The 17,108-nt window shown below is 36.0% G+C and overlaps 2 protein-coding genes across 2 annotated transcripts; both read right to left on the reverse strand.

Moving 5' to 3' along the window:
• Positions 1-4,791: 4,791 nt before the first annotated feature.
• LOC120092529 (large ribosomal subunit protein uL13w) lies at positions 4,792-6,787 on the reverse strand. The gene is made up of 4 exons (XM_039050639.2): positions 6,350-6,787; positions 6,132-6,248; positions 5,946-6,033; positions 4,792-5,096 (listed from the first exon to the last, which is right to left on the reverse strand). The coding sequence occupies exons 1-4, from the start codon at positions 6,619-6,621 to the stop codon at positions 4,953-4,955; spliced, it is 621 nt and encodes a 206-aa protein (XP_038906567.1). The 5' UTR covers positions 6,622-6,787; the 3' UTR covers positions 4,792-4,952.
• A 1,772-nt stretch (positions 6,788-8,559) lies between these two features.
• On the reverse strand, positions 8,560-15,669 carry LOC120067011 (26S proteasome regulatory complex, non-ATPase subcomplex, Rpn2/Psmd1 subunit). The gene is made up of 13 exons (XM_039018373.2): positions 15,245-15,669; positions 14,046-14,115; positions 13,484-13,589; positions 13,103-13,214; positions 12,857-13,025; positions 11,587-12,053; positions 11,314-11,449; positions 10,970-11,218; positions 10,668-10,888; positions 10,316-10,574; positions 9,976-10,208; positions 9,377-9,896; positions 8,560-9,210 (listed from the first exon to the last, which is right to left on the reverse strand). Exons 1-13 carry the CDS (start codon positions 15,385-15,387, stop codon positions 8,893-8,895), a joined length of 3,003 nt encoding a protein of 1,000 aa, XP_038874301.1. The 5' UTR covers positions 15,388-15,669; the 3' UTR covers positions 8,560-8,892.
• Between the last annotated feature and the right edge of the window lie 1,439 nt (positions 15,670-17,108).

A 17,108-nucleotide genomic window follows, 5' to 3' on the forward strand; every position in this document is an offset into this window, starting at 1 on the left:
ACTTTAAAAATAACCTCAGAACACCAGAGATCAACAACAATATAACTACATTATATTAACAGGTACAGAGTTCAGTGGGTCACAACATACTTTACTAGTCCCTAATCTGTACAAAATAAACACCTAAAACTGCTCTTTAGACTTTTGGACTTTTAACTGGAGTCCTTGAGTAGCAGAGCAGCATGACAGCTAATCTCTGGGGAGATAACCACCACCTGGGAGAAGAAAAACATTTGAAAGAATGAGCTACTCGCCCAGTGAGTGACTTAATAAAAACATAAATCTCATGCTTAAACTAAAAGCTAGAAAACAAAACACTGGAACTAAAACATGCCAAGCAAACGTGTACATAAAACTTTTAAAACCAGTGTATCTAGAAAAATGGTTGAATTGATTCCCAGTTGAGAGAGAACCCTTTTGTTCGATCTCTCAACGTCGGATATCCTTGTTTAAGAGAGAACCTTTTTGCTTAATCTCTCAAACATAAACCTGGGCTGGGGTGAGAACTCTTTTGTTCAACACCTGTCAGCCAATGCTTGGAAAGAACCCTTGTGGTTCAATCCTACTGAACTAATTAACTGTCATACGTGCACGTAAAGCAAACTGGATCCTGACGTCAAAAATCATAACTGAAGCAGGGTACCACTGCTTATTACTGAACTGAGTGAATTATTCTGATACCTTCTCTATGTACTTCAGTATCATAATCATAACATAATTGAAACCAGGTAGTACAACTCAGATACCTTCTCCATGTACTTCAGTATTGAGCTGAAAATACCTGATAGGAAAACATTTTCAGAAAACAAGCTTACTGAAAGCTTGATCTCATAAAACATAGTTTTCATAAGAATATCATTTACTAACGCATGCTCAACAACATTAAAAGCACATATACTTTAAAACATAATACAAATACTTGTAACTTAAACATGTCATAGAATCTTCTTTTGAAAACTACCATGGTTCTACCATTGTACCAAAGCATATTTCATAAACTTGGTAACTAGCATGCTTTTATAAACTTTAGGGAAATGCGTTGCTTGGAACTTCTTGTAAAATAACTAGCATAAAAGTAACTGTCAATAAAGCATGGATTATTAAAATATTTATAAAATATTTATAAATCATTTATAGTCACTCACAGGTTCTTCAAGTTTGCTTCCTTAAGGCTTGATAGGCTTCTCCAATGGGCGTTGAATCTACACGTATAAGCATACTACTTAATGTTTACATTAGCCTTCCATTTAGGCCTACTCAATAAATCAAGCTTACATGCCAAACCATCACATTGTGCCTTCTACCATTCACTTATAGGGTTGGACACTTAGCCAATTTGGAGGGCTTGAGTGCCAAAAGAATGTACCCTTTGATCTCCCATACTCCCCACATAGAAAAATTTTGGAGCATCAAATTTCAGATTCAATTTCAACAATTCATAACTAAATTTCTAAAACTCATCTCAAGGAACTTCCTTCTACAAACTTGCTTAGAATCAAGTTAGCAGCATTACCTAATTTTAGCTCAAAATTTCCCGTTGTTTGATCTGCAGATTCAAGTATTCATCATTGGCCCCAATTCAAGCAGCTGCCTGCTTGTTCAACAACTTCCAGTTCAAATTTCAAAAATATATAACTCGAATTCCAGGCCTTATCTTAAATAGTTTCATTCTACAAAGTTGTTTATAATTTAGTTAGCAATATTACCTCAAATTTTTAGCTCAAAACTTTTCACGATTCGTCCTGGAGCTTTAATTCTTCATTGATGGCCTAGATTCACCTGAGAAACGAACCCTTCGTTCTTATTTTACTCCTCCGACCTTATTCCAGAAAGTTTTCCCTCTAGAAGCACAGCTACAGAAAGTAGACACACAGAGCTTTCGAATGCCACTGGAATTACACAAATAGCCTAAGTAATCTGTCCAAACCGTTCAAATGAATTTAGCCTTCCTTCCTATGCGACCGCCAAACTAGTTGCATGAAATCTCCTTGGACCATTTAGCCCACTAATGAAGATTAATGGCTGAAATTAAACAAAATTTTCCTTTAAATTTTATATCCTAATGTAATATTTAATAATTTACTTGATGGGTATAACATTTTCCTTTTAAAAGAAACAAATTCTTATTTCCCACTTTCTCTATTTTGGGAATTCCAACAAATTTAGCTTTACATTTTAGTTAATCTTTCTCCTTTGTATAGTTAACCTATATTCAAAATTTCTCACTAACTCGTGTTTGATTCCTCATATCCAAGCACATTACGTGAGCTCCATCCTTAGCCAACATTTAGTGAAATTCAGTCGATCAATTGACCCTTCATTCACTTTGCCAATCTAGGTCATCTACCACATCATGGCTTCCTTCTTTCTTCTATAATTCCTAGGACATGATTCCATCATAGCTCATTAGAAGACATCAGATTACCTACTCTTACTTAAAGTAATTAGGGTTCGGGTTTTACAAGATATATGGACTCTGATTTTCAGACTGATAAGGATTCTAGGAAATCCACATTAGGATCAGTGTTTATTCTTAACGGAGGGGTTGTAGTATGGCAAAGCACCAAGTGGGGGTGCATCGCAGACTCCACCATGGAGGCTGAGTATGTAGCGGCTTGTGAAGCTGCTAAGGAGGCCAATTGGCTCAGGAAATTCCTGACGATCTAAAAGTTGTTCCAGACATGTCAAAGCCCATCACACTTTATTGTGATAATAGTGGTGTTATTGCTAATTCTTGTGAGCCTAGGAGTCATAAGCGCGACAAACACAAGAGCGGAAGTATCATCTCATTCGAGAGATTGCGCATCGAGGGGACGTGATTGTCACGAAGATAGCTTCTGAGCACAACATTGCTGATCTGTTTACAAAGGCCCTCACGGCTACAATGTTTGATGGTGACCTTCAGAGTAGCCTTTGGGCTTATAGACCAGTTTGGATCAGCCTGTGGCTTGTTGATCAGCTTGGATCGGTCTCTAACCTTTGATCGACTTGGGTCGACTTCTAGCTTGTTGATTGGCTAGGATCGTCCCCTAGCTTGTTGATCTGCTTATGAGCTTTTCCTTGAGTTTCAAGACATTTCAGAATGTAGGTTGTGATGATAGGATCAATTTGTTGAAGTCTTCTAATCTTTGAAGCTTCTAATAGTTTCAGTCTTCAATTCTTCAAAATTTGTACTCTAGTCTTTGGAACTTGAAAAGTTTTAGTCTTCAACACTTGAGAGCTTAAGAGTTTTGACTTGGGAGCTTTAGCCAAGGGAGTTGTGTTCTTTAGATCTTTAAAGTTTCAACCTTTGAATTTTCAGAGCTTTGGAATTTTAGTCTTTAGAGCTTTAGAGCTTCAGCTTTTAGTTCTTCCAACCATCCCTAAATGAAGAGGTACGGTCTTTATTTATAGAGGTTTCTCATGGGTTAGGGTTGGCAACAGGACGGGACGGGGCTGGGGATGCACCCCTTGTCCTTATCCTGTGGGGATTCGTAGTCCCCGTCTCCGCCTCATTTTCCATTTTGGGGAGTCGAGGTCTGAGTCGAGGAATTCCCATGGAGAAAAATTCATCGTTTATATTTTTTTATTTTTAATAATTTATTTATTTAAAATCAATTAAATTTTGGTTTTATATTGAAATGTAAATATTTTAGATAACAAATTAATATTATTATTGTTTTATTTATTTAAATTAATAATTAAAAACTAGCATTTTATTGTAAATTCAATATATAATTAAAAGTTAATTATATAAAATGAAATTAAAAAAATTTAGAAAAATAGAAAACAATAACGAAAGCTACTGTTATATATATATAATCAATAAAATATATTCGGATCGGGGCAGGGACAAACACGCGATTTGTGTCCCCGATTAGGACGGATACCCGCAGGAATTTTTGCCAACCCTATTCATATGGGCTTGTGCCAAGACTTTAGTTACTTGAACTGATCCAATTTATAATTTTTACGGATCCGAACTTTCATTATAATGACATGACAACTTGTGATTAGCTGAGATTTCTCATTCAACCATATGTTTTAAAATTCAAATTATGCATACAAATATCAATGATTAAAGGTTGATAAGGAAGATATCTGGGCGCTTCTATCCAACCAAAACCGGTAGTTTTGATTTGAAAATTAAGTTAAATTGGCATAGATTTTCTCTTTAGGTTTTCGGGACAAGTACAGTCTGGACCCATTGTCTCTCGTGCGCTCTGACCATCTCTTGCTCACGCCCTGGACCATCACGTTTTAATCATGCAATATCATTACCTCATCAAATATATATCTTAAGATCGATCTATCCCCTCAAGGCCAAGCCCTTATTGAAGTAGTCACTTCAAATACAAAAGAAAATAGTGATACGAACGAAACTGCTATTAACCATCTCTACAATACCCCAAGAAAAATGTATTCCACAAGAAGGCGGAAGAAAAAATCATCACAGGAATCCATGGAGGAAACTAAAAGCATGAGTTTGAAATGATGTCGTATAAACAGTAGAATGCCTAATGCAATATTACCTTGATAAAACTGTAAATCCCAAATTAAGTCCCCAGAATTCTTACACAAATAAAACTAAGAACTGTATTGGTATAATAAAAAATTCAGTTCTTATTTTCTTGTCGGCCCAAACACACAAAACCCCATGAACAATCATCATCAAGGTTTGGAACTTAAAAAAGGCCAGCTTTCAACCCAATGCTTGAGAATCAACTGCAGAGTTCAGACAACGATATGCATAGCCAAGGAATCGGACATTTTTGCTTTTGGAACAAACAGGCATCGTGAATCTACTAGATATAACAAAAAGTATCAAAAACTTGACTAAACTGAAGAATTCTAGAAGCATACAGAGATGTATCATGTCCACTAATAAAGATAAATGTTATCAAAATTGAAAAATGAAATTCAACTGCAACACAATTCTCCAGTATCCTTGTTTCTGAGATCAAAATCACAAACTAGTATTTGATAGGAGCAATAACTTCAAGTTGGGGACCAAGCTTCTCCTCAGCAACCTTCTCGGCTTTAATCCTCAGCTTATTTAACTGTTTCTTTCTCTCATATGCAGCCTGAGCTCTTTCCTTTCTCTTCCTCTCAAGTTCCTGCATTGGAATAAGACATACATATGTAAGGAACTGAATTTTATGACGACATAAGAAATAAAATAAGACAGAGGGAGCAGGATAATCTAAACATGAAGAAAAAGTGTTTTGATGGTATATTAGAAGGTAATATACAAGGCCTATTTAATATTTATAGAGTAAGTTAATAACAGAAAGTAAAAATAATACAGCAGATTAATAATAACTACTCGTAACAAATCAGAACACCACTAACAAAGGGAACAAGGTGAAAAGAGGGCCAATCCTAAACATGTGCATTATTCATATTTCCAAAGATTTCCCACTTTGAAATTTGCATGCATAAGTGATATATACTTCCACACTCAAGTTCAAAAGTATTTCAGTTAAGGGGAAAATGTGAAAAGAAATATTCAAGTAAACAAGTAATATTGTCTTTTTTAATATCCGGGCCAGCACCCAAACTACTCTCACGGAGCAAACTGTCTAACCCTACAACATTTGGTGTCATGGGAACCCACAGGATATGAAAAGAAATATGCAAGTAAACAAGTAATATTATTAAATTAAAACTCGAGATTGGAGATCACCACACCAGTAAGAAATGAACATAAAAAAAATGCTAAACATTCAAAAGGGCGAACAATATAAACACCCAACAAGCACAAATATAGCATTTATTTAAACTAGACTACCAAGTGTTTATCCATAATTGAGTAAAAAAATACCAATTGTAGTTATACTCAACCAAACGCCAAAATATACTTCCACCACAAAGAGCAACATGAGTTCGTAACAATATGCACAATAAATTTCATTGACACATTTCGGAACAATATGGACTAATTTTAAAGCTCATTGCATTCTTACCTTAATGGTATCATAATGGTTCCATCCAACCTCCGAAGAGAGTCTGCCCAATAAGCAGTACTTATGTCCAGCTTGAAGCCTCAAGACCCTGAATTTCCAAACCAACATAACGAATTTGTAAATACAAAGACCTCACAATCAGAACAGAAGAAACATTAAACGATTAAGCCCCCGAACAAAGCTTACTTGAGAGCATCAGGGATGACCATCCTCTTCATCTTATTGTACGGAGGAGGAACACCCTCATACGCCTTCAAACGAGCAAGCGCCGCCGCACCACGCTTAGTCTTATGGGGAATCATCCTATAAAACCCAAATCAAATCCAGTAAAAACAAAGACACCAATCACTACCAATCGCAAAGAGCGAAATACACAAATGTAGAAGAAAGGAGGAAGACAATACCCACGAATGGTGCGCCAAAGGATCTTAGCGGGGGCACGGAAGTGAATGGGGCCATGAGAAGGCTTGGTGTTCATTCGCTTCCTCAAGAAACGCATGTACTTCATCTTCTGGCGAACCAATCCGCCGGAGATGCAGATCTCCTCGCACCTGACGACCACAACTTTCTGTCCATTGAGAAGCTCTTTGGCGATAATAGAAGCGAGCCTTCCCAACATGTGATGCCTGGCGTCAACGACGACGCGCTTGGCACAGATACCTGAACCGGACACCATCTTCTTGTTTCTGTGTGCAAAAGCCTCGAGCGGCTATCGTCGTCTTCTTCTCTGTGAGGGAAATGGTTGGGAGTTGCTAGGGTTTTTCAATTAATATGTGAGAGACGCCTGAATCTTATTGGGCCTCTCATATTGAGCCTACTTTTTCATGGGCCTCTCTTTGGGCCTACGGTTTTTGGGAAAATATTTGTGTTTTTTTTTTTAAAAAAAAAACTACTTTTTGTCCTATAATCTCTTGGGGCTAGGGTTTTTTGGTAAAGAGTAGGGCGAAATAGATATCTTATTATTATATTTTTCAAACTAACGTGTCTTGAATATTTTAATATTATTGAGGTTAAACATAGCAAAAAAATATATTAATTATTATTTTTCTTAAAATTAAAAAATAAAAATTAAGAATTTAAAAATGTTCGCTGTTATTCTATTTATTTATTATTATTAGGAAAATTGTATTGTATGATAAATACATTTTAAGAAACCAAAGTATGACTTCAATGTTTTTATGATTGCATGTGTGGCAATCATATACAAATAAGATAATAATCACATAGAAATCGATAACAATTAAATTTTTAGGCAGAAGTTTTTTGTCATGAAAAAAAGTAAAACCTAGAAATACGCGCCATTTAATTAAAGTTACAATTGCCCCTTTTTATTATTTTCTCATTTTTCTCCCAAATTGTTCGATGCGGAGAGACCATAGAAAATAAAAAAAGAAAAAAAAAACGGAGGAGGAATGAGAAGAGAAGAAAGGATCAGTGAGAAAGAGATAATAAGCTAGAGAGAGAAAAAAAATAAAAGATTAAAAAAAGTAATAAGTAATATGTGTTAAAGGGGAAATTTCGCCACGTATTTACCATGGAAATAAATTCATTTAATTTAGGGCTATTTAAGAATTAATATGTGCCCTTAAAATGAAGTTTGGAGACAAAGAAATAGCAAATTAGAAAAATATCAATTCCAATCCAATTCAAGTCCATGGTAGAAAAATCGTATAACCCTCGTGAAGACCTAGAAGACAAAAACTTAAGTTATTGAGTTATTGAAGGCTTTGAAGTCAAACCTCTAATACGACTTCAAAAACAATTTCCTCCAACTTCAAGAAAAAAACATCAAAGAATTATGTTTTAGATATTGTAATCGCTATACTAAAATCATTACAAATATAAAGTTCCTTCAACGAATTAAATTTCTTCAAATATGTTTTCTCTAACCTCATAAAAGAGATTTTTTTAAAGCAATACTTTGGTGCATCCTACACTTATCTTTGTGAACCCCACTCTTATCGTACATAAAAATAATAATAATTAAATATTTGAAGAAAAAATTGGATATATATTATAGGTCCAATCTAGATGTATCTTAAAGTCTGAGAGATTGGAATATAGTTAGAATTACTGTTGAAATTCATGAGAATTTGAAGGCAGAACGAAAATAGAATCAGAAGAGAGTTGGATTGAAAATTGTTAGAACCGATTAAAATCTCATTCCATTACAATACCACAAACCACCTTTAAGTATTTGGAGCCAACTTCCTTCAATAATTAAGACGCTTATTACTTTATAAAAAAGAAAAAAAGATACATAATCTTCCATCCACATTGAACTAAATGTTCAATTAACCCGATGTGACATCAATAACTTTCTAAAGAATGGAAATTCATTCACATATTCTTGGTAGCCATTTACACAATACATGAAAGAACTAAGAAAGCGAATTTGATATAAACAGCATAGCTTCATCAAGACCGACTAAAATCACATAGTTCAAAGTGAGATTAAACAAAGAAACCAAATCAATATCTCAAATGGCAAGGGCATAACACCACCTTGTTTAATTGCAGAGCTGGTAGAGTTCTACCATTTTTCTGAAGCAACTCCCAAATGAGGGGAATAATATGGAAAGCAGATGGGGAAGGGGGAGAAAAGATAACTATATTGGAGGTAAAGAAGTATCACTGAGCTCTTCAGTCGCCTAGATGCTAGGCCACGATAATAATATCTCGACTACAAATGGCATCAAACACTTTTGAGCATAGAGTGGTTTCAGCTTTCCATACACAATTTCATTCCCATCTTCCTAGAATTTGAAACATTGATACAAGGAAAAGAAAGAAATCCAGTTCATACATAGGCGTCGGTAGCACGTCGAGCTAACCTAACTCAAAATAATATCCTGCATTTTACTTCTGCCGAGATTGCTCTGCAATGTCTTCCGGAAAAGATGACATCAGTACCAACCAAGTCAAAACAAATCAACGGGTAGGATGATCATGATGTGTATTCGAAAGGCTGGGGTGGTTGAGGCTCCTCATCCATGGCTGATCCGGAACCTTGCTGCCCAGTTGCTGAACCACTGGCAGGTGATGCTGTTGATGACGGTGTGTCCGTTAGAGAGAGGACCTCAGGTTCAGAAGGATGCAAGTCTTTTAGTAGAACGAAACCCGAAGGCGCCAACTTCACCGGTACATATCTGCTTTCCTCTAAAAATTTGATGAATTTTTCCTGAGCAGGAACCACTCTAGCTGGGTTGGTCAGAATTTCAAAAGAGGGCTCTGGTTCTGCTTTCTTCTCAGGTGGGTTGTCAACCTGCCACATAGTAGGGCAAAGAACACGGTACGACTATCATCATAGTTCCTTAATAATAAAAATTTAAGATGCAGCACAGCTATAAGCAACGTGAAATACAGCATAAACCTAAATCGACACAGACTGAAATAAAAAGCAGGAGATAACAGCATCAAGTGAAATTTACCTGCATGGAGTCACCATCCTTCTCAGAGGACACCTTCCCTTTAGCAGGATTAGAACCTGTAGATGAAGATTCAGCTGCAGACGACTTTTCAGCAATGTTCTTTTGTTCAGCTTCTTTCTTAGCCCTGGCTTTAGCCTTTGCTGAAGTTGACAAAACTGCAGTTGGAAGTTTTACGGCAGACGTAGCAGTAGGCACAGTGGTCGGTTTAGGATACTCAAATAATGACGGTTTTGCATGAGACAGGAAATCAAACTTTGGAACTTTTAGGTCGTTATTCAGTCCAATAAATGCCGTGGGTGAGAAGGACAAGCTGATAAAATAGATAAGGGGATACCAATACCAAAACTGGCTGAAAACAGCAAGACCAACAACTGCAGTGATTTTGTCATGTTTGGTCTTGGACAACAACCTTATAGTAACATTCCTACCGCCAGCATCTAAAATTCCTGATGCCAAGATTGCTCCCATCTTGCTCATGGTATCTTCATGCTTATCTAAAATTATTTTCTCCAATTGTCGCCTAAAATAAGAAATTATATATTAATTGGAAAAAAAGACTTCAGAAAATAGAAATGAAAGAATATAAAAAAGGACGATACCTGAATGCTCCAACACGAGAATCACTGGCTTCACTAATCTGGACCATGACCATAGCCATTGCAATAAGGGCACCTTGTCGAACGAAATCAACAACATCTGATGTTAGGGGCTCCAACAAGGATATAGCCTCACTCAATCCAGTACCCGCACAAGATATGCCCACTGCAAGAGCAGCACCATATCGAACATGTGGGTTGTAAGATTCAGACAGCAAGGAGACAATTCGAGGCGTCTGTGGATTTATAAACAAAGTGAGAACAGAACTTCAGTTATAAAAGATGAAGGAATGAGAATGTTAAGCTGGAGTAACTCGTTCATAAGAATTGATATAGCACTGACCTGTTCAGGCTCTGAGTAGAGGACAAACCCAAGGGCAAGAACAGCTGTTCTCCTAACATCATCGCTCACATCGGATACAGCAAAATGAAGCAACTGACGAATTGCCTTGTTGTTTGCTGTACCTCTGTATGCCAATGCTAATGCATACATACCACCATAGCGAATTATAGGATCTTGATCTCTAGTCATCTGCTCAATTAAGGTATCAGCTTCTTCTTCTCTTCCATAAACGGTGAGGGCTATCCCCAATGCTAGGCCACTGAGTAAGAGTATAAAAAAAATAAGAAAACAACAAAATAGATGTATAGAACACTACACCAAGTACTAATCTAGAGAACAAAACCCTAATTACCGGATGATCTTTTCATGCTGTGTCTCATGTGCATAGGCAAGCATCTCACTAGCCTTCTCACTCGCCGTACCAACCATAAGTAAGCCCATACTGATGCCAGCAGCTTCACCAGCAACGGCACTGTCTGTGTATAGTACACTCTTGATGTCATCATAAATCTCTTCATCAGCAGTCCCTAGAGTTGCCAAACCAAGACCCAAGCAAGCACCATGTTGTATAACCTGAATCCATCAAAATAACCAAGATTTATCCATACTGCCCCAACATCAAGTATCAACTACCAGTAATTTAAAAGACTGTACCTCTACATTAGTACTTCGTAGGCTATCTCGAAGGAACTGTTTTATGCCTTCACCATGGTTGGCATGAATAAGACCTAGAGCATAAAGGGCACCACCCTCTGAGTAAGGACTGCCGCCACCACCAGATGCACCTTGTGGCAGGTATGGTGCCATAAGAGATCTTCCCTGCTGCAAATGGCCTCTGTGAATAACACCAAGCCCTGCTGTAGCACTAAACTTAGCCCAGTTGGTGGCCCTGCTCAACCAGTCCTAGATAAGTAGAAGAGCAAGATGGCATAAATTTCAACAAACAATAAATTAATTACAAAATGAAGGAAAAGCTTATAGTCCAATATCAGCCTCACCAAGTTCTCACGGAGAAATGTATCCACCGTGGTTCCAGCATGCATGATTGCATTAGCATAAATTGTAGCACTGTGACAGACACTGTTTCTCATCTCAACAGATTGCTTTATTGTCTTCAGAATGAGAAGATCCGATCTATTAACAATTAAGGTTAAAAAAATAATAAATAATAAAAAAGAAAAAGATAAAAGGATAAAAGTTACTAGCTCCCCTTATACTTCAACCCTGGAACCTTAGTTTGAAAAGAAAGGCTTAAGAAGAAAATCTCTTACTTGTTGTGACTGTATAAGAACTGCAGGGTCAAGTGTATTGATGTTTCTCCTGATAGAATTCCCTTGATTTTTGCATATCTTTCAGCATATACTACCTCCTTTGGATCTGCTTGTTGTACATTTAGACTGGGGGCAGAACTTCCATCGGTCATTTGAGCATCAGCAGCAGGAGAACTCTCACTTTGAGCAGACTCGTTCGAACTAGGCTGTGCTGCTGCCGGAGGTTCAGGCTTGGGATTTGAAAGCCGATCCCTCACATTTAATAAAAATGCCTGGTGCTCGTTCTCTATGAGATCAAAGGCAATTTGAAATGCGAGAAGAGTGTCGTCCTTGTTTTCAGATCGAAGAAGCTTTTCCAATATGCTTGCAACACCTTCAGGTTCATCCAAGAACATAAGACACTGACAAATACTCAAATAATCTGGAGAAGGCAGCTTCTGATATACTTTGACAAGAAGACGAAGAACCTACAGGATTAATGAAACAAGAAAGATAAGCATCAACCTCAACATTTTCATCCTATTGTACACTTCAGACTACACATTTTAATTGGTTAACTTCCAAAATCCGTAAAGCACAAGCATTTCTTCTAAACTGAATATATGGGCATTCTAAGGTCTCTGAAAGAATGAACAGTTAAACATCCAAATTCAACATATACTCTAACTAAAATTAATAAATTCTCTTAATTCTATATTTGTAACTTGATATTAATTTTACACATAAAAGCTCCAATCAAGAGAAAGAGATGGGGAACAAAACACTTACATCCGTACTAAGAAAAATAACAAGGGCAGTCAAGAAAATAAAACACAATTCTTCACAAAGAGTTAGGTGAAATAGTCATAGTGATCCGGTTTTTAACCATTCCATATAAGTTGTCACTACATGATTGAATCAGAAAGTAGCAGGGAAGGAAGAAAATGTGAACAGTAGAGTACTTCCACTCTTTTTAGACAATTTCACCAAAATACTCACTAAAAGAAACTCCCTAAGCCCTGGATCACTTTGCAGCCACATAAATGTACAATAAGAAAGGGATTTATGCCTAAGCTTATTTCTGGTGGGTAACATGTCCAAGCCAGTATGCATAATGTTTCATGTTATGAGAATCTGAGAATTCCATCTTGATTCTTGACATCTTTTTCACATCCAATATAAAAGTAGTGTTATACAATATAATAGTAAATTTTACCATAAAAGCAATATCACTCAGACCCTGCCAAAAAAGCAAAAATTGATAGAACGGGAAAACAATGTAAATACTCACCTCATGTCTATATTCTCTAAGGTTAACAAATGAGTGTGAAACATTTATGCAGTAGGAGAGAGTTCCTTGAACATTATCACTTTTTGTGATTGCTTCCTCTAATTTGTCCAATCTTCGGCACTCAATCGCAATTCCCATAGCTTGTTGGTATTTCCCATCCGTTATACACCTAAATGGACACATGGTGAGTAAGCAATGGGAAGTAAAGAGTTGCATCATGCTAGAAAGAGAGAAAGACACACATACTTATTAAGCATTCTCTCCACAATTGCCTCCAACCTTGGGTCAACAGTTGTCCCTTCTGTGTTTGACTCTGCTGCCTTAGACTTAAGACTAGCATATTCATCGATAGCTTTAGCTGAGAATTCAAGTAAAGAAACACCAATATCAAATTATCAAGTCCTTCACTTTATCAAAGCATCCTAAAATTCCTATATAAATGTCAATCATTTCAAGTACAATCATAATTTATTGACAAAATACCCATAACCAGTAACTATCTTATTTGACATACATAAGTTTCATCTTGGGCCACAAACAAAACTTTTGAAGCATATATATATAAGTTTAGTTAACAACTTTTACACACTAATACATATAATTGATGAAGATAGTGATTATTCTTACCTAGAAGAGTATGAACATAATCAGAATCTTCAGAAACATCAAAAAGTGAACCAGCTCCAAGAGCATAAGATAGGGAGTCATTAAGTTCACCCAAGTAGTAGAAGACCTGCAAGTTAAGGGTTTTTCTATATAAGAAACATTTCATTGAATAAATAAGGGAAAACCCCAAAGCACCCATAGGTAATTATAAAAGAGATTTCCAATTCGAAACTAAATAAGAATAGAGAGACTAAAATGATTGAAAGGGTGTCTACTTTTGCACCAAATCAAAGCCGTAGAGAGAACCAAATCCAAAAATCAATATCAAAGGTGAGTTATAGATCCTCCTTAAAGATCTGTGAGTTAAAGGTGGGTAATCCATTATCAATGAATGGAAAACAAAATAGTTCATAGATCCTCCTTAAAGTTATCGGATTCAGGGTACTTTGATTTTTTTACCTGATGCAAAGGATATCATTTCTCATAAATTTATATCAAATGGCTATAGAAACATGATAGAAAGAGAATGAAGAGAAACAATCTGTATCCAAAAGAAAAACCGTTAAAGAAAAGCCTCATTTACCTTTGACACAAGTAACGCTGCTAATTGTCTCTGATGTTGATCGAATTCTTCATCTTCATACAAGCTTTCACTGAAAAGGAGTGACATGTTTTACAAACAGAGTTACAATGTGCTATCATAACATTGACATCACCAGCAACACGAGAAATAAAGCACACCAACAAATAATCCATCCCTATATTTTTCCACAACACAGGTCTGCATTCATACATTTTTTTCTCTCTTTTAGGAAGAAACCAAGCTTTCATTGAGAGAAACAATAGAATTGTACAAGGACATATAATAACAACAACAACAACAACAAAACCTAACATAAGGAAGTATAAACCCTAACTACAAAATTACAGAAAGGCCGAGTATTTAACCCCATAAGAAGCGTTAAACCTAACAACCTTTCAAACCTCCTCACACAATCTCCCCACCTTTTCACAAATCCCTATCCATCAAATTTGTAAGAAAATGATAGACAATAAGTCACCATTAAACAATACCCCGTATAATCAATCATGAATGATGAACTCCCATGAGTTACGGGCTATCCCCGCCACTTTCCCAAACAAAAAATGCTAACCTCGTCACCTTAACTTAGAAGAACTCCTGAGAACTCCTGGACATGTATAACATGTCATGATCCAGGGAAGATGTAAAAAATCAGGCTCATAAAAACCCAACAACAACTGGAATATCATAACCAAAACACCATCTATTTTGCTTAGGAAACTCGCAAATTTCTGATTCAGAACATTGTCAAAAGAAGAAAAAGTAACTAAACAAGCAACCTGAATTAGAGGGCACGGTTGTTTATCACTAATCTAAATGCCAGAATCAGAATGCAGGTCGACATAAAGCATCATTCCACTTAACTTCAACCCAATGTCTAACCCAGCATTCGCTAATTATACCAATGTCAAGTTGAATTTCTCCAAAATTAAACACTTCGGCACTCCAAACTCCAATTTCCCGAACCCCAACAAAAGAACGCGTCAAAACATCAAGTAAGACCCGCTAGAATTAGTTAGTTTAGACATTTTCCACGATGAATCCATACCGAAAAGAAACAATCCACTCTCTCACTCGTCAATTAACAGCCCTACAATCCATGAAAACTAAAAACAACAACACCCAAGTACACAATCGAAGAACCCAACAAATTAAAACGCAAACTTTCATCAAGAAAAAAGAAGAACGCAAATTCGTACATGACAGGGACGCTAGTTGAGATCTCGGGCCAAAAGTTGTCAACCAAATTGTTGAGATTGGAGAGAGCGTGAAGCTTAAGCAAGGGATGGGTCTCATTAAGCATCGCCAAGAGCCCACCCGCCGAGCTCACCAAGGTCGCCATAGGTTTGAGGAAACGAAGACTGAAACGGAGCTCGGATCTGTGGGAAAAGAGGAATGAATCGAAAAATCAAAACTAGGGTTTTAGAAACCCTATTGGGGAAGCAAGTTTCTGGGAACGGAGAGGGAGAATGGAGATGAGAAAGAAGAAGGAATGGAGTGAAAATTGGGGGATTCGCTACTGAAATGGTTTGCTTTTTGTATCGAACCTCTCGATCTACCAAAACCTGACTTATCCAACAAGTCAGTTCCTTTTCCCCTCTTTCTCTTTATTTCTTTTTCTCCTTTTTTTTTTTTTTCATTTAGATCATATATAATTTTCCAATAATTTTGGTTTAAACCCTATAACATTGAAGTCGATAATAGTTTGAACTTTTAATTGCCTGTATGATAATAGTAATAATCAGGCTACACTATAAAAAATATTCTTGAATAGTGTGGTTGTAATGTAACAAAAAAATAAAATAAAGATTAGAAATGGGGATTTGAACTACGAATCTCTTAGTTCTCAGCACATATAGATGTAAGTTAAACTAAACTCTTGTTGACAATATAACAAAAATTTAGACCTAGAAATATGTGGATATCTAAATTTTAATTATGGGTTATCGTCACACAATTTCAAGTCTTAATTTTCATTTAAAATTCTTGGGCAAATTACAAAAACCATCCTTAAAGGATAGTTGTGATTACAGTTATACCTTCAAACTTTTAATGGTAAAAAATAAGCATTCAAACTTATACAAGTTTTAAAATTTGGCTCTCAAACTTACATAATTATAGAAACCGTGACAACTGTTTAAATTTAAGGGTTTAATTTTTATCATTCAAGGGTCTAACTTCTACAACTATAGTAAGTTTGAAGGTCCAATTTTGACACTTGTAGATGTTTAAGGGTCTGATTTTATAATTGAAACCTTGAATGTGTAATTACAGCTATCATCATACATCAAACGTGGCTTTTGCATTTTACCCTAAAATCCATTTCTACTTTAGAAGTAGTTTTGAAACGTTGATAAAGATTAAAAATAATATTGCTACTATGGAAAGTATATGTATAGTTTTGAAATAAGTGACAAAGTATAGGGTGCATTTTATAATTTAGCCAATAAATAATTAAATAACATTTTGTTTTTTTAGTTTAACAACCGTAGAAGTAATAGATCAATTGGTTAACTTTTTTTAGTACATTAACTGTAGGATGGAAGATCAAATTTTCAACTTAAAGAAATGAAGAATGTGACAATTAGAACTTCCCTTTGGCTCGAAGCTTTAATTTTCGAGATAGTAATTACTATTTTTATCCATGGACCTACATTCGAGATTGGTGATTATATAGTATATATCATTTTGGTAATATTTTATGTGTTGTTATAGATTTACAGTACAACGTAGTCCTCCCATCAAATTGTGGATCTTTATGTTGGTTTTATTAATTTATGGATTGGGTTCACACAGTTTGAAACTCAACTTGAATTTGGATTCCATAGTTTTAAATGTATCAATTTGGTCTCTATGTCAAAATTAGCACTATCATTTGTGAGCTCTCCAAAATTCTATCTCCTCTCTTCTCCTCCCTCTCTCACCCATTTTGCCCTCTCTTCCCGCCTTCATTATTCCTTCCTTGGCCAGTTAGGTTAATTATGTACTAAGACTGTTAGCCACCGAATCCCTCCTTAACATTGAAATGTTTAAGACTGCAGTAACTCAAAATAAAAAAACTTA

Source organism: Benincasa hispida, chromosome 12, assembly GCF_027475165.1.
Source record: "Benincasa hispida cultivar pf3 chromosome 12, pf3_genome.v1.1, whole genome shotgun sequence".
NCBI classification, from domain to species: Eukaryota; Viridiplantae; Streptophyta; class Magnoliopsida; order Cucurbitales; family Cucurbitaceae; genus Benincasa; species Benincasa hispida.